The sequence below is a fragment of the Eublepharis macularius genome, chromosome 8, assembly GCF_028583425.1.
Source record: "Eublepharis macularius isolate TG4126 chromosome 8, MPM_Emac_v1.0, whole genome shotgun sequence".
Taxonomy (NCBI): domain Eukaryota; kingdom Metazoa; phylum Chordata; class Lepidosauria; order Squamata; family Eublepharidae; genus Eublepharis; species Eublepharis macularius.
This window is the reverse complement of record NC_072797.1, coordinates 1,238,728-1,261,837: the sequence shown is the minus strand read 5'-3', so window position 1 is coordinate 1,261,837 and position 23,110 is coordinate 1,238,728. Positions and strand designations below refer to the sequence as shown.

The following is a 23,110-nucleotide window of genomic DNA, read 5'->3' as shown; positions in this document are numbered from 1 at the left end:
CTTGACTCCCAAACTCGGATTAAGCTGGGCTATCCTGGCTGCTCCACAGAGTAAAAGGCAGGTAAACAACAACAAACTCTGGAGCCCAAGAGATTTACTGTGGAAGCAGCATTAATAGACCTGCTTTGGCAGATGCATGGAAAGGAACTGTTAAATGCTTAAACTGAAGCAGTGAATGCACCCACTGCTTAACACCATGCGCAGGAGTCTGCATCGTGCAGAGTAACTTCATATTTGCAACTACCTGCAGGCTTCCTGCAACTCCTTTCCTGCCCCATCTCGGGCAACCAGATGGGCATCCAAAGGCCATTATTGTCAGCTTGTGTTTTGTACACACACCAGTGAACTGTGCGAAAGTTGACTGGCTGGGCCTTGAACAATTAAGCCATCGAACTAGACGCAGGAAGAAAGCTTTATGGGTATTGGGGGGGGGGTGCTGCTCCTTCCCCCCGGGCTCCTTGGTATACAGAGGAGCTGCGGCAACAGAAACGGGAGCTAAGACGACTTGAACGCGTGTGGCGGTGATCTCGTGACGAGAAAGCAAGAACATCTTATAGGCTGTTTATGAAGTCCTATGAGATGGCAGTGAAAGCTGTGAAGAAAGAGTATTATGCAGCTTCCATCGCATCAGCTAGCTCTCGCCCAGCTAAATTATTTAATGTGGTCCGTTCATTGGTCTCCCAATCAGGTGGAGACCATCAAAAGTTGAATTTGGAGATAAGCTGTGAGGCTTTTGCGAGCTTTTTTACTGAGAAGATCTTGCTTCTCCGCCGCGACTTACCAGCCACAGTTGATACAGTAAATGAACTAGAGGCCCCTTGGCCGTCTTCGGGACCCATATTAGATCATTTCAGCCCTCTTTTCGGGGAAGAGGTGGACAGGATTCTGCATGTGGTACGGCCTACCACGTGCCCCTTGGACCCGTGCCCGTCATGGCTGGTGAAAGCCAGTGTTGACGGGCTTCGGAATTCCTTGGAGGCGATTATAAACCTGTCCTTGAGCTCTGGGGTTTTTCCCAAGGCGCTGAAGGAAGCTGTGGTACAGCCTCTTCTGAAGAAATCATCATTAGATCCTGCTGACCTGCTCAATTACCGACCAGTTTCCAACCTTCCGTTTTTGGGGAAGGTGATTGAGCGGGCGGCAGAGAAGCAACTGCAGAATTTCCTGAAGGAGACCTCAGCCCTAGACCCCTTCCAGTCTGGTTTCCGCCCGGGACATGGGGTCGAGACATTGTTGGTCGCCCTCACAGACGATCTCCGCAGACATCTGGATCAGGGCGGATCAGCACTGCTGATTTTGCTGGATCTGTCAGCAGCGTTTGATACAGTCGATCATGAGCTTTTGACCCACCGCCTTGCCGATGTGGGGATTCAGGGGACAGCACTGCAGTGGCTGGTCTCCTTTCTCCATGATCGGGGACAGAGGGTGGCGCTCGGGGAGAGGGTGTCATCTCGTAGGCCACTGGTTTGTGGTGTGCCACAGGGAGCGATACTCTCTCCATTATTATTTAATATCTATATGCGCCCCCTCGCCCAGCTGGTGTGGAGTTTCGGGCTTGGGTGTCACCAATATGCGGATGACACCCAGCTTTATCTGTTGTTGGACGGGCGGCCTGGATCGGCCCCTGATGCCCTGGAGCGTGCTTTTGAGGCTGTGGCTGGTTGGTTGAGACAAAGTCGGCTGAAATTGAATCCCACGAAGACGGAGGTCCTGTATGTGGGTCGTGGGGAGATGGCTTTGGGACCCCGGCTTCCTACACTTGATGGGGCAGCACTTACACTGGCCCCGAGGGTTAGGAGCCTGGGGGTGATTCTGGATTCCTCCTTGAAGATGGAGGACCAGATCACTGCAGTTGCCAGGTCTTCCTTTTATTATCTTCGGCAGGCCAGGCAGCTTGCCCCTTATTTGTCCCCCCGTGACATGACTACAGTGGTCCAAGCAATGGTCACCTCTAGGTTGGATTACTGTAACGCGCTCTACGCTGGGCTTCCCATGGGCCTGATCCGGCGGTTACAGCTGGTACAGAATGCAGCAGCGCGGGTCATTGCTGGAGCACCAGTGTGGGAGCATATTACACCGGTGCTACGCCAGCTGCATTGGCTGCCAGTGGAGTACCGAATCAGGTTCAAGGTTTTGGTGTTAACCTACAAAGCCCTACGCGGACTGGGACCGACGTATCTGAGGGACCGTCTCTCACCATATGAGCCCCGGAGGACTCTCCGCTCTGGCGGAAAACATCTTTTAAGTGTCCCTGGCTCTAGGGAGGCCCGCCTGGCGTCGACTAGGGCCAGGGCCTTTTCAGTCCTGGCCCCGACCTGGTGGAATGCTCTGTCTTGCGAGACAAGGGCCCAGCAAGATTTGCTTGCATTTCGCCGGGCCTGTAAGACAGAGCTATTCCGCCAGGCATATGGCTAACGCCGGGCAGTGCCCGCCCCCCCCCGTGAAGGGGGGGTTAAACCATCACCCCTATGCAAACACAGAGGCATGTATGAACCACTATGCAGCATGAATTGTTATATTTAATGTTTTTAAATGTTTTTTAAATGTATTATTTAATGTTTTTAAATGTTTTTAAACATGTTTGTATTTGTTATCCGCCCTGAGCCTGCGAAAGCGGGGAGGGCGGAATATAAATATAATAAATTAAATTAAATTAAATTACTGTCACCCAGTGCCCCGTAAGGAAAAAACTCCCTTTCGTGAGCCAGCCCTGCTAGGTCAGGCAGGAGGGAGCATCATTCAAGAAGCAATTTTAATAAGGCTTCCTTTTCTGAGGGAGGAAGGATGGCTGATACAGAACAAGTGTGCCTCCAATTTAACTCAGGTTAAAAACCCTGCATTCCAGGCAGGGGGGGGGGGCATTTGCTGGCCTGATATGCAAAGCAAGCCCTTGTGCCAATTTTATGTGACATATGACAGAAGTCTTGGCAAAGGCTTGGATCATTTCCCCCCTCTATCTGCCAAGATAGAGCCTTCTTGCGGGGAGGGCAGAATATAAATATGATGAAAGAAAAGAAAGAAAAGAAAGAAAGAAAGAAAGAAAGATTAACTGGGAAGCCCCTCCACCCTGCAGAAGCTCCAGCTGTGGTGTCATCCACACTGCCTCTTGACACAAGTTAAAAAGCACATGAGGCAACAATCTGTTTTCAAACACACATTTATAGAATTTGCTTTTTTTCAAAAAGGAAGGAGGTGCCATCCTCTTATAAATATCTTCAAGTGTCGACAACTGTTGCCCTTCGGCTCCCACCCTGCTGCCTCAGCACACAAGGCGTCACAACGATCAAAACGTGCATGGAGACTGATGGTCCTGGGGGGCAAGAAGTGACCCACCCCCCACCCCCGTCCAGCCACAACCCTTCATCACAGACACAAGGCTGTCGGTTTTTGTTTTCCACCAAAAGACAAAAATCTCCAGCCACTACCCTCCCCCCTTTCCTGCTGGAATGGAATGGGGGGTGTTGGGGCCACGGGTTGATCCTATACATCACCCACAAACAGTATCTGGGAGGAGACCCCTTCCCATGCAGAAACGCCACATCAGCCCCCACTCTGCTCACCCCCCCACCCCCACCCCTCAGTTTGGCACCATTTCTCTCTTCGGCAGAGATGGGGCACTGCCGAAGCATAACCCTGTCCCCAGCTCCATTGCCTTGGTCCTGCCGCCCCAACCTCTCCTGCTGCTTTTGCACGAGGCAAGCTTCCCTCCCTCCAGGTCACAGCGTGGGGGGGGGGAGGAATGGAGGGGGGAGGATAATCTGACAGCTACGTGGGCACGTGGCCCTTGCCTCTGCGGCGGCCTTTGCACAACTGGACCCAGCGAGGTGAAGCCTGGCCAGGCAGCATGGGGGGTGGGAGAGAGGCAGCGCCATGCCTCACCCCTTCCTCCACGGGCCCCTTGCAGCTGTGGCTGAGCCACGAGTGCCCACAGTGAAGCTGGAGCCGTCCTTCGTACCCACGTACAGACTTTCTCTACCAGCTGCACATCAGTCACTTCCCTCGCCACCCCCCTCCCGGCCCCAAACACCTTTGGAAGAGCCTGTGGACTTCCCAGTGCTCTAAATAACCGCCCAGCCTCGTCTGCCAGGCCTCCAGCTCTGCCCAGGGCCATTGCTGCTCTAGGGGAGATGACAGTCTAAAAGGAAAATGACCCCCTTCCTCCCTAGACCTTGGAGAAGCAGAGGGCCTCCCAGCCAGATGCAAGTTTTGTGTGAAGAGGCTCCTCCCTCCCAGCCCCGGCTCTACAGTCGCCCCCTTGAGATGCCCTCTGTGGCACCCAAGTCCTTCCCTCAACGCAAGCTTCTCCCCCCCGCGCCCCCCACCTTCCCACACCCTGCCACTCCATCAAAGCTGCACAGGGCACCAGAACTAGCACTCAAGACAACTGCATTTGTAGTCCAGGCGGGGCAGAGGCCTCCCTCCAGCCCAGCCATGGCAATAAATACTAAGCACGCCGCTCAGTCCACGGCAAACTCTCCCAGCCACATGGAGCCCCTGTGCTCCTTGTCCAGGGCCCACTGCACCACATAGGAAGAAGGGGGCGAGGGTTCGGGTTCCTTTCTGTCTCTGGCCAAGCACATCTCTTCCCCACTCAGGCTCGTGGCGAATAGCAGGGGTTGCGTGGCGACTCCGTGAAGGACTTCAGCTCGTAGGGGATCCCCGAATCAATCTCGATCGACTTGCGTGAGAACAGCAGGCGGATGTCGTCGTGCAGGTAAATCTTTCCAGACTTGGAGCTGTGGAACCTGCCAAGGGAGGCCAGGATGTGAGGAAAGGAGGGAGGGGGTGGGAAAACAGCTCGCCTGCCCCATCTCGGGAGCAAACACATTAGGCCGCCTGTGGGGAAAAGCAGGGAAGGGAGACGGGCGGGCAGAGCACCAACTGAAAGCTGGCTACGACAGACGTGGCATAACCTTCCCCGCACAGCAATCCACAAAAATGCCAGGCCCACGGGGATGCCACGGGCTCCAACGACGCGTACGTTCCTGACTCCATTTCCTTTGAAGGGCAAAATGCCACTGAAAGTGGGCATCCAGGAGCCGGCTGCCCTCACGACACACTTTCCCCAGAATGCCACAGCCGGTGGAAGCCACCCTCCATGCCGTGCGGTGTGACCACAGCTGCACCACGCAAGTGTGAAACAGACGCCGGGCACGGAAGACTCCGCCGCCAAGGCCAAACTCCACTTGCCTTCTTAAGAGGCGATCTTGGAAGGAAGCCAGCAACAAACAATGAAATCTCCACAGGGGGCTAAATCAGGGGGCTGGGGGGTGGTTTGTATTTCAGCACAGGCGAACACAACTGTGGACGGGGGGCAGGGGGGGTGAGCCCAGAACCACCCCCTTGGGATTCAAACTCCTCCCCTCGCCCCCCTCCCCTCCTCCTGCCGCAGGCCGCCCTTACCTCAGGTGCATCAGATAGCAAAGGACTCTCCTGGGCAGCCCGCCAAGGGGCAAGCTGGACCCCTGCTCCTCACCCACGGGCACCAGGAATATGCGGTGGCGCAGGAAGGTGACGTGGTTGGCAGGCATGTCGTGGAAGTCGTAGGTCACCAGGAACATCTTCACCACGGTCTTGTTGGGGTTGAATAAGGTCTGCAAGAGCACAGAGGCAGTCATGCCCAGAGGAGGAACGCCCCGGGGAGCATCACCAGGCTTGGACGTCCGGCAGGCCTGCTCCCCACTGAAGGCAGCCGTCGCCGTCCTTCTTGGCACCTGCACTCTGAGGAGGGGCCAGCAGGGCAGGAGGCAGCCCCTCAGTTGCCCAGCTCCAGGGGTGGCAGCAAGCCCCCTCATTCGCCTCCCCCACAACTCACCACTTGGATGGTGCCCGTTTTGGGGATGCTGTAACCCTTCTTTCCCAAGGCATCCAAATTAATGACTCCCTAGAGCACAAACAGAGCGAAGGGATCTGAGAAAGGAGCCTCCGTGGATGCAGCAGGGTGAGTGAGGGGCAGCGGGAAAGGAAGGAGCCCAACCCTGAAGCTACCCACCTTTGCTACTTGGCAAGGCTATGAGCTACGGCTGCCATCTGTGGTGCTCCTTTGCAAAAATGCCGGGCTGACTCGACTGACCAGGGACAACTTGCGGGGGGGGGGGGGATGTCTGAGGCTTGAGCAGGGTCTCCGCTAGCCTTTGAGGCAGCCGGCCAAAGCAGCAGGGCCCGCCCAGCGAGGCAGCAAACCCTCCCCCTCCTCCCCAGGCCAAGTCAGGCCACGTACCAAGAAGGGCGAGGGTGCACTGTGCTCCGTGATGTCGAAATAGGTGACCTCCACAGGCAGGGTGGCATGCTGTGGGCAGTAGGAGCCGCTGGCCCCGATCTCGGCAGTGAAGCCTTCAATCCGGCCCGATGGTGGGAAGCGCCCCTTCAGCATGGACTCCTGCGCAAGGAGGGGGAGAGGGAACAAAGGGGGCAGGGGAGCTCACACACTGGCCCTAGCAGCCAGGGGCTTTCTGCCCAGTCAGCAATATTAGACCCCCCCCCCATTGATTTCTCCCATGCAAAGCAAGACCCCCGGCCCAAAGATCATGAGCCCCTCCTTCTGCCCAGGTAGCCAAATCTCAACACAGAGGGTCAGAAGAGGCTCAAGTCTTCTTGGTCGGGGAGCAACCGAGGCAGGGGACAGGAAGAGCGCTTGGCCAAAGCCTTCACAGCCCACGGCCCCCTCCGGGCTGCCTTTTGAAAGAAGCTGCCCACCCAGGCGGCAGGAACAATCCAGTGAGCGTGAAGGTGCTGGGTCCAGGCACTCCTCTCTGGGAGGAGGAGACTCCAGCCCCCACCGCTGCCCCGAGAGCAGCCTCCTGGGCAGTTCCCCAGCCCTGCTCGAGACTCCGCCGGCCCTTCCGTTACCTCGAAGTTCCCCAGAAGGGCCCGGCTGGTGGAGGTCGTGGCCCACGGTGCAGGGGGGGGAAGCCTGCTGCCTGCCGGGCTCCGGCGGAAACCGCTGCGGAGAGGTCGCCTGTGGGGCGGCAGGCTGGAGTCAGTCCCAACAGCCGCCCCCAAATCCGCACGGGCCCAGTCGGGGGCTTGTGCAGGGCCGCCGTGCTCGGTGCCCCACCAAAAGAGGGTGAGGAGGGAGCCACAGCCTGCAGGCCCAAGCAGCAGCACCCTCCTGCCCTGCAGAAGGCCCAGGGGAGGCAGCCAAGAGAACACTTACTGTTTGAGACGCAAGCCGGTCTTCAGGTGACGGCCCACAGCAGTGCTGCTTGCAGAGCCCTGGCGTGGGGGGGACACAAAGCAGGAGCCAGGGGGTGAGGGAGGGCCTTGCCATCTGGACCACCAAAAGCAGGACAGAAGCTGCCCTCCCAGCCGGGCCCTCCCCCTGCCCCCTGCCTCTCACGCACCAAAGCTTGCACGGCTGGTCCAGACTGCAAGATGCCTACCTGTGCTTGTAGGTGGAGGGTAAGAGAGAAAAGCAGCAAGGTGACCCCTGCAAGGACATCCAAGCCACTCCCCCCCCCCTGCACAGGAGCCAGCCTGAGGTTCTGCTGCACACCCTCCAACCCGCCAGGCACCAGCAGGCTCCCTTCCAGGGAAGCCGTCCAGGCTCTGCCTGTTCACAGGCCCTGCACAGAACGTCCCAGCCGGCGCCCTTCTTCGAAGCCCCGCCGGCCTTCCTGCGCATTTCCCATCTCAAGGCAGCAGCTGACAGCATAGGCCAGCAGGGGGGCCGGGGCCAGGGGGCTGCACAGGCAGTGGCAGAACGATGCAGGGCAACCCGGGCAGAGGCACCTCTGGGGCACAAGCTAGAGAGGCTGAAAGCGTACCTGGGAAGGAAGACGGTCGCTCCCTCCCTGCCTCCTGATGAGCCACTGGGCCTTTCCAGAGAGCAGGAGAAGGGGACCAGGCGGAAGGGAGCCTCTGTGGCCCCCGAGGGGGAATGACTAAAGCCACTGAGGGGGCTGGGAGTCGTGAAGAGGAAGCAGGGATAGCTCCCCACCACGTCAAAGCCTGGATCCATCCAGGCTCATTTGAGTTCAGCTATTCAACACCAGAGCTCAGCCCTGGCACACAAAAGAGAATGCAAGAGCACTTCTGAGCATGTGCAGAGTGCCACGGTCACCACAGCCCATCTTCTGCCTCTGGGTCGGCCTCCCTGATCGGATGGGGAAGACCTCTGGCAAATGGACGCTCTGCTGGATTCAGCCCTGCGGGCAGCCCCACCTCCCTGCCCTCCTTGGGACAGACCCCGACTCGCACAACACCACACCACACCACACCACAGGCAAGGCCAGCAACCCCAAACACTCTTCTCCAATTCCTCAGTGCCAGCATGACCAGGCACCTGGGCTTTCCCAACGCACACACACCCTACCACTAACACCAACAAGCAGCCACTAAAGAAACGCCAAAAGGAAACATTTAATTGCCTTCACCAAGAGGCGATACTTCATCAGTCCCAAGGAGCAAAAGGTCTGATCTTCGCGCTCCCACCATACCCCCAGCCCCAGCCGGAACGGGGCACCCTGGGCCACCCAACCACCACCACCACTCCCCCCCCCCATCCTGCAAACAAAGCATTCACCTTGGCTGCCGGAAGCAAGTGGTTCCAGAAAGGGGCTCCCTTGGCATCAGTGCTGCGGCAGGAAGCTGGCACAGCTGGGCACTGCAATGCCCTCTTCTTCCGCGCCGGCGACAGGCCCTCATCCTCCGAGCCGGTGTCAGTTGTCCCCTCCGCAGAGGGCAACAGCTTCCGCTTGACTGGGCAGCTGCCGGCGCTGCTTCCAGAAAGCCAGGCGCTTGAGCAAGGGGTCTTCTCAGAGGAGCCTGGCCCACCTGCCTCAGGGCCGCCCGGGGTCACGGGTGGAGTGGCAGGCTCTGTGTGCCCGCCCGCTGCCAGGCGCTCGCCCCGCGGGGAGCGTTGTGCAAGACTGTGCAAATCAGGGTCAAGTAGGAAATGCTGGCTGCCCGCCCTCTCGGCCTGCTGGGCCCCATTCGCTTCCTGCCTCCCGGCCGGGCCGGAGTCCATGGGGCGATCCCCCAGCAAAGCAGGGGCGCAGTCCATTGTGTGCAAAGTGCTGCAAGGTGTGTGTGGCGGCGGCGGCGGCGGCGCTGGGGCAATGCTCCCTTTCGCCCTCGTACGACCATCCTCCCTGTGAGCACAGCGGCCCGGGCTCCCCTCCCGCCGGTGCTCCACCACCCGAAGGCCGCTGTGGGAGAAATGCTGCGCTGCACCCCCCAGGGCCAGGTCGTCCACCACAAGGCCATCTTCAATGGCATCGTCCCCCTCCCAGTGGCCTCTCTTGGCGTCCCACTCCCCCTCGGGCACCCTCTGGGGCTCTGGGCAGGCCCGCTTGATGGGCTGCCGACCGGGGGCCCTCTGCTCTGGCGGGTGGGAACAGCCGGCCAGCTGGGAGAAGATGGAGACCTGGTAGACCTTCTGGCACGTGAGCTCAGGAGGGCCGCAGCCCATCAGGACCCCATGGTGCTGACGCCAGGGGCGGGGGTCCTCCTCTTCCTCCTCCTCTTCCTCCTGGCTCGTCCCTGTACTGCACTCCTGGGGGAGGCCTGCCTCCGCATTGATATGCCGCATGGGGCGTGGCAGAGAGGACAGGCGCTAAAGTGCCGTGGGATTAGGAAGCCCGGGTGAGCCCCCTGTTACGGAGCCTGCCGCGTGGCCACATCTGCAAGAAGAGGAAGAGAGATGGCAGGGCGGGCGGGCGGGCGAGCTTCTCCCCCCACCTTAGACTGGCCCAGTCCCTTGGGGTGGAGTCTGTACAGTCAGGCCTGGATCAGGGCTTGGAATGGGAAACCCAACCCCGTTTTAGGGGCACCTTGATGCCTGCCGCTTCCCCATCGGCTAGGGCTGGGATTCGGCCAGACCCCAGACCCCCCCCCCTCCCCATCTGGCATCTCTTGGAGACACAGAGCAGCAGGCTGCTTCCGGGCGCTCCTGAGCCTCCACCGTCCCAAGGCGAGCCCCCAGACAACTACGCACCCTCCTTCCAGTCCAGCCAAGGCCAGAAAAGGCAGACAGCTGAGCTGAGGGGCTAAGCAAGCACACAGGCAGCTGAGCAAACCATTCTCCCTCCTGAGGCATTTGCAGCAAGCCAGGGGGGCTGGGCGGGGGCGCCAGACTAAGACAAGGGTTGGGATCTGGACACCATGTGCGGGAAGGGCCCTTTCCCTAAGGATGTGCTCCTGAGCACCTACCCCTCTGCAACCAATCCCCTTGCGTAGCCGTCTTGCTCTCCGGGCACAGCAGCAGGTGCCTACTGGTGGAGCTCACTGGCGACACCAGCCACCCCGGCACTCCCCAGAAGCGGCGTGGCTGCCGAGGAATGGCTCCCACCATCACGGGCTAGGACTCGAGCTCCGCTGCCAGGCCTCCTCCAAGTCCTCGTTGGCCGGCACGGCGACTCAGCAGTGCTAAGGAGACAGGCAAAGGCAACCCCCATGAACACAGGAGCAGGGCCCGGCACACCCACCACCCCACGGCAACTGGTCCCCCAAAGCCAGGGACCGGCCCTCTGGCACAGCATCCTAGCCGCCTTCAGTCTTTCCTGTTGACCTCCCCTGGCCCCAATCTCGAGTATCAGAAATTTGCAAAGGGGTTTTCTTTTTATCCCTTATTAACTCAAAGAAGAGATGTGACACCCTGCCCTGGAAGACAGAGGGGCACGCCAAGTAAGCAGGCCTTTTCTCTTCACAAAGGCACATAGACCCAGCAATTCTGTGACAATTCTGTGACATGTATTGCATTAGCCAATTCTTGCTATCTGCCGAAATGTCAATCCCATTCTGATGCTGTATTGTAGGCTAATTACGTTTTTATTCATTCTAGATGGGAGAGATTTTTGCCAGGCTCAAAAAATTGCTCTTCTTTGCTCCCAGCAGAAGAGAGAACTCCCTTTCCCCCCCTAACCCATTCATCCTTTAAAAATAGCAACAGGTAGATAGATACATTTAAGAAATATAGTAAAGAGTCCAGTAGCACCTTTAAGACTAACCAACTTTATTATAGCATAAACTTTTTAGAACCACAGCTCTATTCGTCAGATGCAATTTTATTGTAGCATAAGCTTTCAAGGATGCATCTGACGAAGAGAGCTGTGGTTCTCGAAAGCTTATGCTACAGTAAAGTTGGTTAGTCTTAAAGGTGCTACTGGACTCTTTGCTCTTTTGCGACTACAGACTAGCACAGCGAACGCCTCTGGATTTAGGAAATAATATATAAAGTACATCCCCTCCTGGGACGCACGGCTGCTTCAAGTAATCAAGTTTTTCTTTGGAAGTTTCTGATAAGCAAATGAGAATCTGATTAACATTTAAATTATTATTTAAATGGTCGATTCCAGTCTTTACACAATGTGAACCTCGGGGAGCCCAAGACACAACAAAGGCACGCAGAGTCCCCGGTTTCTGGACCGGCACCTGCAATTCCATGGCGCATATTGTGAGGCTATGCCCATTAAACAGGGGGCTCACATGCTGGAGAAATTCTGTGGGAGTAAAGGATGCGCAACCTGACGCGTGCTCCCGCCATGCCAAACGGCTCCCAAATTCCAGATTCAGCGCTGCACAAGGAGGTACGTGCCAGCAAGGGCCTCTGGCTTGAATGTCACATGAACCACAAACTCAGCCAAAGGCCTCAGGCAAGTCACCGTTCTCTGGAGCTGGCCGCATCCTGCACCACCAGAAGAGCAGGGGAAGGAGCCCACCCACAGACTCCTCCTTCCCTGTGGCGGCCGTCACCCAGTTTGCAGGGGCCGGATACTGACGTAGGGAGCAGCCCACTCTCCAGGCTCCACCCACCCAGCCCTGGAGTTCAGGCTGCGCAGCAGCTCCCACGCTGCCGAGGTGGGCCCAGTCCAAGCCTCAGCTTGCTCCCCCACCCCTTTTATTGCCTCCATTACAGCACTGTCATACACGGCAGCTGCCTGTGCAACATGCACAATCAGGACAGAGGCAGGACTGGGTTGCCAGCCTCCAGGTGGTAGCTGGAGATTTCCCGGAATTACAACTGATCTCCAGGCAACAGGGATCCGTTTCCTGGGAGAAGATGGGTGCTTTGAAGGGTGGACTCGGTGGCATTATACCCCACTGAGGCCCCTCCCCAAACCCCATCCTTTCCAGGCCCCGCCCCCCAAATCTCCAGGAATCTCCCAACCAGGACCTGGCAACCCTAGGGCATCTGTGCCCCACCCTTCCGTTATACCCCACTGTGGCAGACCCCTTGGCCTCTCCCACTCACCAGTTCCGCGGCTCCTTTCACACTGCAAGGGGCGGCAGAGAGGCTCTCCCATGGCATTCCTCCGGGGACAGCACCCCCACCCGTCCACAATCCTGACAGCAGAGCTTGGCTGGCACCTGGGCGGAAGGCTGAGAAGGACACAGAGCATCAGTTGAGAGAGGAGCTCGATCCGCACCTCCCCATGCGCCCCCATCTCGGATGCAGACAAGTGTTGGCATCCCCTTGGAAGAAACCTGCTCGCCTCCGATCCCGCGTGCCAGTGCTAACACCAGCCTGCTGCAAAGGAGGCCCCAGGTTTCTCTGGCATTTTTAAGCACCTGTTTTCCACTAACTTAAAGCGGGCCCCACCCCTCTCCTATCCAGACAGGGGATCAGGTAGCTTGTGCACCCTCCCCCTCCCCCTTGTCAGGCAACACCCCCCCCCCAGGGGACTTCCCTGTCACTCCTTTCAGGCCCCCTTCCAGTCACTTCCCCCCACACACTCAGGGTTGGATCCAGGAGTCTCCAGCAGAAGTTTTCTCCCAAGGCTGCAGGGTCTAGGGAGGACGACTGGCCACAAGAGCTGGGAAGGGGATGAAGTCGGGGGCCCCCTGCCTCTTCTGTGAGCAAAGCTCCACAGGCGGAAGTGGAAGGAGAGACCCGTTTCTCGCCCTTCTCGGTCCTTGCTGCAGCCTACCAACCCACGTGGCTCTGATGGGCTATTAGTGCCTGTCCACGGGCATTCTTTGTTGTGGCCCCACCCTGTGGGAAAGCCTGCCCAAGGAGGTCAAAAGGCTCTCACACTGCGGCGTTCTGCAAACTATGTCAAACAGAATTGTTTAGGACAGCATTTTTTTCAAGGAAATAGGGCTATATTATAACAAAATGGCCAAGCAAGGTGCTTTTTAAGAGGACAAGGTTGTGAATTATACCACTATGTATGGTGTGCATTTGCTGCTTGCTGCTTGTGTCATCCTACTCTCACTGCACTGTTTTTATATTTATTTACCATTTTGCATTGCAAGTCTAATATTCTTTGCTTTGTTTCAAATTTATGTGATCCTAGTCCTATTACATTGCTTATTAGCCATCTCATCCTGTTGACTTAACACTGTGCAATCTTCCTTGAGTCTCAGCGGGACGGACAGACAGACAATACAGTCAATAAATAAATATTGAACAACACAAGTCCCACAATCTTAGGGTGGGAAATGATTGCTGGGATGACAGAAGATCCAAAACCACTGCACTGGATTCAACCCTTCCACAGTTTATCTGAATGCCAAAGTTTGGCCCTGCATTACATGACCTTTTCATAAAACCAGACAATGCCTCTGAGCATATGGGGAGAGCATTTCCCTCTCAACTCAGAAAGCTACCTAGATGCACCTAAACTTCCATTCCAGGGAAGGTGGCTTCAGGGCAAGGCCTGGTGCCTCAGTTCCCAGAACGTAACTGCTCAAAGTTCCCCAGGCCTATTGTTTGACGGGCGTGAGAGAGAGATGAAAGCCAAGGGAAAAAATAGCAGAGAAAATGCATCCCCTCGACATTTTTTTCAGCGGAAAAATTTGGAAATTCCGGAGAACACTGAAAAATAACACTCATATGAAATATTCTCTTTTTTAAAACAAGTGAATGGCTTTTAAAGACGATTCAAAGTGTGTAACTTGAAGATTTTTTAAGTATTAGACCATCTACAGTATTAGATAAGGGTAATTTCTACCTATACTGTAATACAACATATTTTCAAGGATGTATTTGATGTTTAAATGTGAATAATATTGGAGACAATTAATATTCTATAACACGTTTGATGATATAATACATTATTAAAGAGTTCAGTGTTTTCAAGTTCTGAAGTTTAACTCGGTATCTGAATATGCTGGTGGCCCTCCCGGTTGTGACTGTTTCTGTCCAAATAACATACTTCCTTTTGTTTACAACAAAATGGGTTTCCTAATTTCAGCTCCACTCCCCCCTCCCGGCAAAAGTTAAGATAAGCGTGCTAAGGCAGCAAGGAGCGCAGCAGTCTGCCTCTCGCTCTCAAGTAGAGGGTACGTTCACAGTTTTGCCATTTATACTATTAAATGACATAAATATGCCAAACTGAACAATTTCAAATGTAAACCAAGTTATAAATGATTCCTTTTATGTTGTTAATAAGTTTAACTTCGACATGGAATACTTCAATTTTCTCCCCAAATATAAAAAACTGGGGAAAATGTTCTCCCTGGAGGTGTCACAATTTCTGGAAATTTCACATTTCTAGGGAGCGTCTTCTCCCTTCCGTCCCAGTCAGAGATGGAAAAAGAGACATGCAGCCGCCAAGACCCCCAGAGCAGAGCCCCCCGCCCCCGCCCCAAGGCACAGATCCAGGCAACAGGGATTTCCTTCTTGTGGGCAGAACCCACCTCCTCCCTGCACCTTCTGCTGGGAGCCTTTAACCATAACTCCACGTGTGCGCATGCACAATTCCCCCCCCCCCAGCACTGCCAGGCAAGACCTTCTCGGCCCTCCCTCCCAGGACCCAGAGGCACAGGACCGAGCGCTCTGCATGGGGAGAGGGTCTGTTGCTCCTGGGCACAGGTTAAGCCTTTGACCCGCAGGCCAACTTTAAATAGCTGCGGCCTAAGAAGGCAGGGATCCTCCCTCCCAAGCAGGCCCCCTTCAACTAGTCATGCAGGAAATGGGACCCCTTGCCCCCCCCACCTTCTATGCACAAGAGCTCCTCTGCCAAGCTCAAGCCCCCAATGCACCACAAACTCAACCTCCCTTCCCTCTGCCTCTCTCCACAGGGGTGTCCTCCCCAAAAACCCCTCTCCCTCGGTCCCTTCTAATGGAGGCTGAAATGGCACACCCCTCCTCACATCAAGGCCCTTTGGGGAAGCGGCCCCAATAGCAGCAGCTGCAGCATCTGGCCCTGGGCGCTCCCTCCACCCCACCCTTTGGACCCTGCACTGCAATCTCTAGGCTGAAGGGCCACTGGCTGGTATCCGAGGGAGGGCTCCATCTCAGGGCAGAGCTGCAGAGACGGGGCCAAGCTCTGCCGTGCACGGCTCAACTGCTAACGGGACTGAAAGCCCAGTGGAGCTGCACAAAGCTCCTGAGTTCCCAGCTGTCCCCACGTCACTCCAGGCCTCGCCAGTCTGTTACAGCAAAGAATCCCAGGCTCAGGATGTCGGGTGAAGGGAGCTCTGGCACTCGAAAGCCTCTCCCCCGCCCCCGCCCCGGGAATCTAGTGGGTCTTGGAGGTGCTTCTGGACCCAGATCTTGCTCTTCTACCACAGACCAACAGGGCTTGCCACCTGAAGCCCTCTTCTGAAGAGTGGAGGAAAGCTCCTTTGCCTCCTCAAAAAAGGCAGGCTACACGTCCAGAGAGGCAGCCTGTCAGCACCTGGGCCCCGTCCCCGGTGCAACGCTTGGCCCTCCCAGAGGCTTCTTAGAGCCACCAAAAGTGAAATGCGTCAAGAAGCAGGACGGCCCAAGGAGAGTCACCTCCAGGACTAAGGCTGAGAAATCCGCCCACTCATAGGAACAGCCAGAAAATGTTGCCGTTCCCATTCAATGTGCCACGCGGTCACTTTAAAAAGCCCGTCCATGAGTTCCTCCTTTCACGCACCAATCCAAAGGCCCTCCACATCAGCAGCTCTTCATGTGCAGCGCATGGGCTGCAGAGTGAAGAGCAAAACAAGGTGCTCCCTCCTCACGCAGGAGAGCTGGAAGGAACTCTCAGGGTCCCGCAAACCCCCCACCCCGGCAAGCAAAGCAAAAGAGCACAAGGAGAAAACAAGCCAATCTGAAGGGCCGTCTTGGGAAGAATTCAGCAACGAATGGCCAGCCCAGGCCAGGCCACTTGCAGACCGGATGAGCCGCCCCACTGCAGTGGGATGCGCAAGCCCAGGGTGAAGCAGCCACAAGAGAGTGAGCAGTCCGGAGCCACGACGCCTGCTCCACACCAAGAGGGGAGCCACAACTCCTTTCTGCTCTCTCTCCAATGTTCCAGGCGTGAGGAAGGTAAGAAAGAGACTTCATACAACTATACAAGAGCTGCATACAGGCAGAGAGGAAGACCCAATTTACGAAGGGGAAAGAGGGGCAGAGTCAGACACAATCCCAACATAGATCCAGAGGAGTTAGCCGTGTTAGTCTGTAGTTGCAAAATAGTAAAGAGTCCAGCAGCACCTTTAAGACTAACCCACTTTACTGTAGCATCAGCTTTCGAGAACCACAGCTCTCTTCGTCAGATGCATCTGTGAGAACTGTGATTCTCGAAAGCTTCTGCTACAGTAAAGCCGGTTCGTCTTAAAGGTGCTGCTGGACTCTTTACAATCCAAACAGGAGAGGACTCTCTGGAAAGCTGTGAGAGATTTGGGGCATTCGCACCCCTGCTGCTCAGCCCAGGCCGACCCTGGCGGGAAAAAAGAGACAGGCAAGGAGCCCTAGATCAGAATGCAGGAGCCACATCAGGCGTGCAGGGACCGCAAGTGGAAACCTCGCCTCCCCCCCCAGGAGGGTTAGCAAACACCTGCCTTCTCCCACACCTGCTCTGCCGCAGCCCACAGCCCCCCCCCCAAGCAACAGAGCGGCAGGTTTCTGAGCACCTGCAGAGTGCCTGGTCTGGAACAATACAGGTGGCGCCTCTCTCAGAAGGGTCCAGCCCCAGAACACCCTCTAGAAACAGGACCGCAGCCCCTGGACATGCTCCCACTGAGCGGCAGGCGCCAAGCACCTCCTGTTCTCTTCCCCCCGCCAAACAGAGAGAGGGAATGGAGACCGAGGGGGCCCACAAGGGGCTCGCAGGCTGGGCAGCTCAAAGCCTCCTAGCACGACTGGGGGCTTGCCCTGCAGAACTGCTCCCATCTGCTGGTGGGAGGGGGCACGGACACAGGGAGGTTTCTCAGGCCACCCAGAACCTGCCCCACTGCTCCGTGAGAAAGAAAGAAATCATGCAACAACGTGGGCCCCAACAAACCCCCCCCCCCCCCCGCATGGAATTCGGCATTCCTGTCTGCCGCAAAGCAGGGCTGGTCTCAGCGCAGACGTAACGGGACGCTTCCACGAGCAAGGGAGAGGACACAGTGAGGCCAGATTCCTGCTGAAGCACTTAAGGTAGGCAAGGAAGAGACACCAACGGCACCAATCACGGGCACCAGGCCCCCTTCTTGCAGTCCCACCCTCCAGAACAGGCGCCGGTCCCCCTGCAGCCCGCCCCACCCACAGCACCGGTTCCCTTACCCCTCACTGCCAATTCCAACATCTCAGCCTGAATCCAGCCCCCCACCCCACCCCACCCCACCATCAGGAGCTGCATTCCAACCCATTCTCCCCGCCACCTCCGTTCTGACCCACACCACTAGCCCAGGGCTGGCCATCAGAAAGGCACAGCAGCCGGCAGCAACCCAAGACAGGAGCGCAGGCAAGACCCCTCCCTGCTCATTCCACTGGCGGCAGGATACAGCAGGGAGCCATTTCCAGCCAAATCTGTCCCACAGGAAGACGTGCCACCCGACCCCCACCTCCCTGCAGGAACGTCCAGGCAGGCAGGAGGAAGCAAGTGGATTTCACCCCAGGCACAGGCACGGGGCGCGGGGGCCCTCTCCTCCGCTCGCTCGCCTGCCAGGAAACACCAAAGGCAGCCAGTCCTCTTCTTCTGCAGGCAGCTCTCTGCTCAGCCACTGCACCAAAATGAAAAGGGCTGGGAGGCTTCTGTCAGAAAACAAAGAGGCAGCGGCAGCGGCAGCAGAGCTGGGGGGGGGGGCGGGAGCACTCGCCCTGCCTCCGTGCAGCAGCCAGCGAGGAAGAGGAAGAGGCCGTTCCAGCCGCTCACCTCTACCAGCAACGCTAAGCTGCCCAGCGATTTGTGGATGCAGCCGGCAGGGTCCTCTAGCTAGCCCCCTCCCACTCCCTCCAAAAGCAAGCAGGGATCAGAGCTAGGCCCACCGACCCCCGGCAAGGAGAGAAGGGGTTCACACTCCCCAGCCAGGTGATCCATTCTCCCCCGAGTCCCACGGGGCACGGCACCAGGCCCAAAGCAGCCCAGACCACCACGCCCCTTGGGTGCAGGGAAGAATCCCCAGGCCAGACGCTGCACGTGCCCTGCAGCAGGCAGAGAGGCAGAAGAGCCAGCGTACGGCAGCTTCCCAAGGACGGTCCCGACCAGAGGCAAACGAGCCTGCCTGGCCCTTCAGGAGACAGGACCAGCTCCCTCCCATCCGAAAGCACAGGGACCGAAGGGTTGTAAGTGCCCGCTGGCTTCAGGCTCCGCTGATGCATCGCGGAGGGAAAGAGAATTTCCACGCAGCCCCCTTACTCCGCCACTGAAGCTGAGAGGGCCCAGCACTGCCGGCTATGAGTGGGCGTTTCAGCTGGGCAGCCGTGCTGGTCTGCAGCCGAAGAGCAAGATCCGGGTCCAGTTGGTCTTTACGGTGCTACTGGACTCAGTCCTTGCTCTATGAATGAAAGGGCATTCCATGGCACTCTGCAGAAGAACGCCAAAGAAGGGGCTCCAGGCGAGGGAACCGACAGGGAGGAGGATCAAGACGGGACAGCAAGGGCTTCTTCCCAGGACAGGCAGGACTGAGGAGGGATTTGAGGAAGAGCAGCAGCTGGGGGCCCTGGGAGACGATCCCACGCGACAGGGGCAGTGAGTGAAAGCAGGTGGTGAGAGCCAAGGAGACCCGTGGAGAGGGGATCCCCTGGGATATGAGAGGAGCGCTGTAAGGCTGGGCAGAGCCCTGGGGGCCTCTACACGGGGGGGGGGGGGGAAGAGTTCCTGCCAGGTCTGGAGCCGCCGAGAGGAAGCCAACACAGCCACTGAAGGAGGGGCCAACCACGGGCTGAGTAACAAGGGAGGGCAAACGAGGACGTCTTCCCAGGGAGGCAAATACTAGACTTCAAGGAAGGCTCTGAACCAGCAGGCTGCAGCCCCAGCTGGGAAGACGCAGAGGGAGCCTCCTGGAGCTACTGGCCGGTGTTTGGCACTCTTGAGTCCGTCCGTCCATCCGTCCGTCCATCCGTCTACACACACACACACACACACACAGAGCCAACAAAACTTTCTGTTCTTCGAAATTGAATCTCCAAGCCTTGCCTCCGGCATTTTAAACAGCAGATATAAAACACAATCTTCGTACGTGGTGAGCATATGCAGGGTGCAACCGGACCCCGCCGTTAAAACCAGCCGGGGGGGGGGAGGTGCGGCACAATGCGCTGCTGCTGACTTCACGGAGCTCCTGCATGAAAAGCTGCCGCTTGAAACCCCTTTCCAAAAAAGGGGCCTCAGCTCAGGTCAATTGCAAAACCTGTTCTCACCTCTTCCATTACTGGCGTCTTTTTCTAGAGTGGTTAGAGTCAGACTGACATCTGGGAGACCCCAGTTCGAATCCTCACTCCCCCATGGAAGCTCGCTGAGGGACCTTGGGCCATTCACACACTCTCAGCCTCACCAGCCTCACAGGGTTGTTGTGAGGATAAAGTAGAGGACAGGAGAAGGATGGAAACTGCTTTGAGTACCAACTGGGAGGAAGGGGGGGGTAAATGAAGTGCGCGAGTGTGCGTGCGCGCGCATACAGACAAACATATATTTATAAAGTGATTGGTAGAGAGACAGATGTCTTTTTATATGTTAAGCTTAATTGTCCGAGAGAGGGAAAACTCTACATTCATGCATTTTCTAAGACAAAAACCCTTAAAAAGTACCCACCCTGTTCTGAGGAGGAGGAGGAAGCAGGTGTGCAAAAGGGAAGAGCTCCAGAGATCGCTGCCAGGAGCTGCCAGGGCAGGACTGAACTGAGAGGAAGCCTGCCGGAGACACTCCCCGGCCCAGTCTCCCTCACCTCCGCGCAGCCTCTCGCACCCAGATTCACACCCCAAGAGGCTGCTTCCCTTCCTCTCTTCCCACCCACCCACCCAAGTGACACACTGTCTGGCTTGTCTCAGCAGGAGGCAAAATCGGAGGGGGGGGGTCCCCTCCAGACCCTCTCAGCACTCCAGGTCCCCACAGGCCCCTCCATGCAATCCAGGGCACAGTTTAGCAATGAAACCCAAGCCAGGTGGTTCAAGCTGCAGTTTTTAGGGCGGGAGGCATAAGGGACAGGCCCTGGGCCACGCTGGACCCGCCAAAGAACTCTTCCAGCTGCATCCAAGCATTTCTGTCCTGACGAAGCTCTCCAGAGCAGCTCAGAACAAATCGGCAGCTATTAAAAACACACACACACAATACAATCAAAGATCCCTACGCTAAATTAAGACCATGCAGAACGCCCGGGTGGCGTGGGGGGTAGAGCCGTGACCTTGGCCTGGTCACTCACTCACTCTCAGGCTAACCCACCTCAAAGGGTTGTTGTGAAAGGAAGGAGGGGAGAGACAGCCATGGGCGCAGCCTGAGCTCCTTGACCGAAGGGCAGGACAAAAGCGTTCTCAACAGAAGGGACAGATTGCTAAAAGCCAGTTGAAAGACTAAAAGGGTTTTTAAAGGGATAACAGCCAGCTGACCCGACCCAGCCATAGTGAAACTGAACCCAAATGATACAGCTGAGACCGCTGGGGAAGCGGAGTTTACTACCAGAGCATCAGCAGGCGGCAGAAGGCCGAAGAGAGGCGGCCAGGAGGCCCCTGCCAAGGCACCCGCTCCCGACTACGCAGGGCCCTTCGCGACTGTATCAGTCAAAACCACCATTCTGAACTGATCCTGGCAACTCAAGGGCAGCCAGTGGTGATGAAACAAAGCAGGCGCTTCCTACAAGGGGCCCCCACCAGCCGCCTGGCAGCCACAGCCTGGACCAAGGGAGTGCAGCGGGCAAGCCAGCCGAAGGCAGACGCAGAAGCAGGCGCGGCTTCAGCTGCCACCTGACGGTCCAGGAGCACTGCTGAGCTTCAAGCCAGGAGGACCCCCGAGGGACTGCGACCCCATCCAACTAGGCAACATCTGCCCCGTGTCAACCTTCTTGCCTGGGCTGAGTTTCAATTGATTCCCCCCTACCCAGCCTATCGCTGTTCCCACAAGAGTCCCACGACTTCTCCTGCCTCCCCGGGATTTGACAGAAGCACAGGGCAGAACGTGGGTGGCACCTGAGGGTGGGTGGCTCAGGTCTCCAGGCAGCCCCCCACCCCACCCCACCCCACCGTGGTTTCACGTCTACGTTAGACAAGAGAAGGGATCGGCTAGAACCCTGCAGCTCTCTAAAGAACAGGGCGCACATCTCTAATAGCTCCACGTCTGAAACCGACACTGGAGATCTTGAGCAAAGGTGCCACTCGGACCCAACAGGGCCAGGCCACCCAAACAGATACTGCACTCAATGGAACTACAAGCTACCAAGAGGCCCTGGAGATTCAACAGAGACGCACACCTGGCTGCTTCCTGGAAAAGGTCACTGGTCAGGGAAACTGAGGCAGCCTCTCAGTATCACTGAAGCCGGGCAGCCCTCACAAGCATCCTGCAACATTAAAGCCCAGAGAGAAGTCGCCAGGATTAGACGGATGGGGGCAGAGGGGGTCTAAATAAGCAGCTGCATCCCCCCCCCCGCCCCACACACACACCTCCACTTCAGCCCTGTCTGGAAAGAATGCAAAGCCGACCAAGGCGGAGCAGGCAGTGCTGGGGAGCTGGGCCCGGCCGCCTCTCCAAACTCACCGGAGCCGCGTCCCTTTCTGCCCCTGGCCCACTTCCCCCTCCCCTGGCCAGGCCCCCATTCAGCCAATTGTCACTATGACACCCTCACCTCCTCACACCTCCCCTGCTGCTCAGGCAGCCAATGGGCGCTCAGTATGTAAATCAGCCAAGCAACAGGGTGTGTGTGTGTGGGGGGGGGCTCTGCTGGCAGCAGCACCATTTTCCTTGCCCCCTCCTGCCAGCCCCGAAGGGACGCCCGCCCAGGGCCTCTGCTGGGGGCAGCCTGCAAGCCAGCTCCTCCAGGCCCCTGCAAGGGACCCCAAGGGCTCTCCGCTTCCGCCAAGGGAAAGAGCCCAACTGTCTGGGCCTGGCCTGGCCTGGGGTTCCCCACCCGGCTGGGCCATCCGCCTCCTCCTTCCCTTCCAGCACCCCCCACGGAGCTGCCCCTGGCTGGCCCAAGAGCAGCTTCCTGCCCTGCCCCCCCCCCAGCACCGCACAAGGGCTTGTACGCACATGCCCCCTCCCCACCAAGGCCTCTGGACCTCTTAACCAGAGGGACCTTCTTGACCCAACCTCAGGAGAGAGGCCCCCAAAGCGGCAAGTCTACAGAAGGCCACTGGTCCACCCCCCCCCCCCCCGCCCCACGCAGTAACATGCGCTCCTCCAGACGAAAGAGGAAGGACATCAGAGCAGATCACTAGTTCACACCGTTGTCATGGAGGGCCAACAGGCCACAGAAGTCTCTCTTTAAATTTGCAAAGATTGAAAGCAAGCAGAAAGACACATCAGAGCTGAAGGAATGCTGAAAGAGAGCACAAGCAACTCCGAGACTGGCATATTAAACAACACAGTAAGATCATACTTACAGCAAAAAGCAGTACGCAGTAGTAAAGTCGATAGTCCCTACCCCTTTACAGCTGCATCTGTTTGAGACCACTTGCTTAGAGTAGAGCCCTCCTATCTGAGTAAAATGCCCTCTTGAACAATTCAGCTTTGCATCATCTGAGGAAAGGAGCAGAAGGGGAGATTTCTGGACCGTAGGGGCAGAGGCATTCAGAGGTTTCCTGCCTCCAATATGGAGATCCCCTTTACTAACCAAGCCTAGCAGACACTGATGGGAGTCCTCATCCGTGAATGTGCCTACCCCCCCCCCTTTTACTTGCTGCCAACACCACCCCCACAGCCAGTGAATCCCACCACTGCATTACTTGCTGAATAAAGGGAGTCTTTCCTTTGGCCTGTCCTAAATGTACTGCCAGCAACTTCAGCGGGCGCCCCGGAGTTCTGCTATTTGGGGAGAGGCAGAAAAAGCTCCCTGTCTCCAC

General features: G+C 57.2%; 1 protein-coding gene across 3 annotated transcripts in view; it reads right to left on the bottom strand.

Annotated features, from left to right (window-relative positions):
- Nucleotides 1-3,139: 3,139 nt before the first annotated feature.
- The window catches only part of ATOSB (atos homolog B), a 33,915-nt gene continuing 13,944 nt past the window's right edge, over nucleotides 3,140-23,110 (bottom strand). The window contains exons 2-11 of one of the 3 annotated variants that reach the window (XM_054987053.1): nucleotides 22,652-22,787; nucleotides 12,194-12,321; nucleotides 10,153-10,368; nucleotides 8,525-9,623; nucleotides 7,157-7,215; nucleotides 6,850-6,958; nucleotides 6,221-6,379; nucleotides 5,816-5,884; nucleotides 5,404-5,594; nucleotides 3,140-4,745 (exon numbers count right to left, since the gene is read on the bottom strand). In XM_054987053.1, coding sequence (XP_054843028.1) covers nucleotides 4,592-4,745; nucleotides 5,404-5,594; nucleotides 5,816-5,884; nucleotides 6,221-6,379; nucleotides 6,850-6,958; nucleotides 7,157-7,215; nucleotides 8,525-9,532 — 1,749 coding nt within the window. In that variant the 5' untranslated portion in view covers nucleotides 9,533-9,623; nucleotides 10,153-10,368; nucleotides 12,194-12,321; nucleotides 22,652-22,787 and the 3' untranslated portion in view covers nucleotides 3,140-4,591. The remainder of the gene's footprint in view (nucleotides 4,746-5,403; nucleotides 5,595-5,815; nucleotides 5,885-6,220; nucleotides 6,380-6,849; nucleotides 6,959-7,156; nucleotides 7,216-8,524; nucleotides 9,624-10,152; nucleotides 10,369-12,193; nucleotides 12,322-22,651; nucleotides 22,788-23,110) is intronic. The other 2 variants (XM_054987054.1, XM_054987052.1) reach the window with 2 other exon arrangements.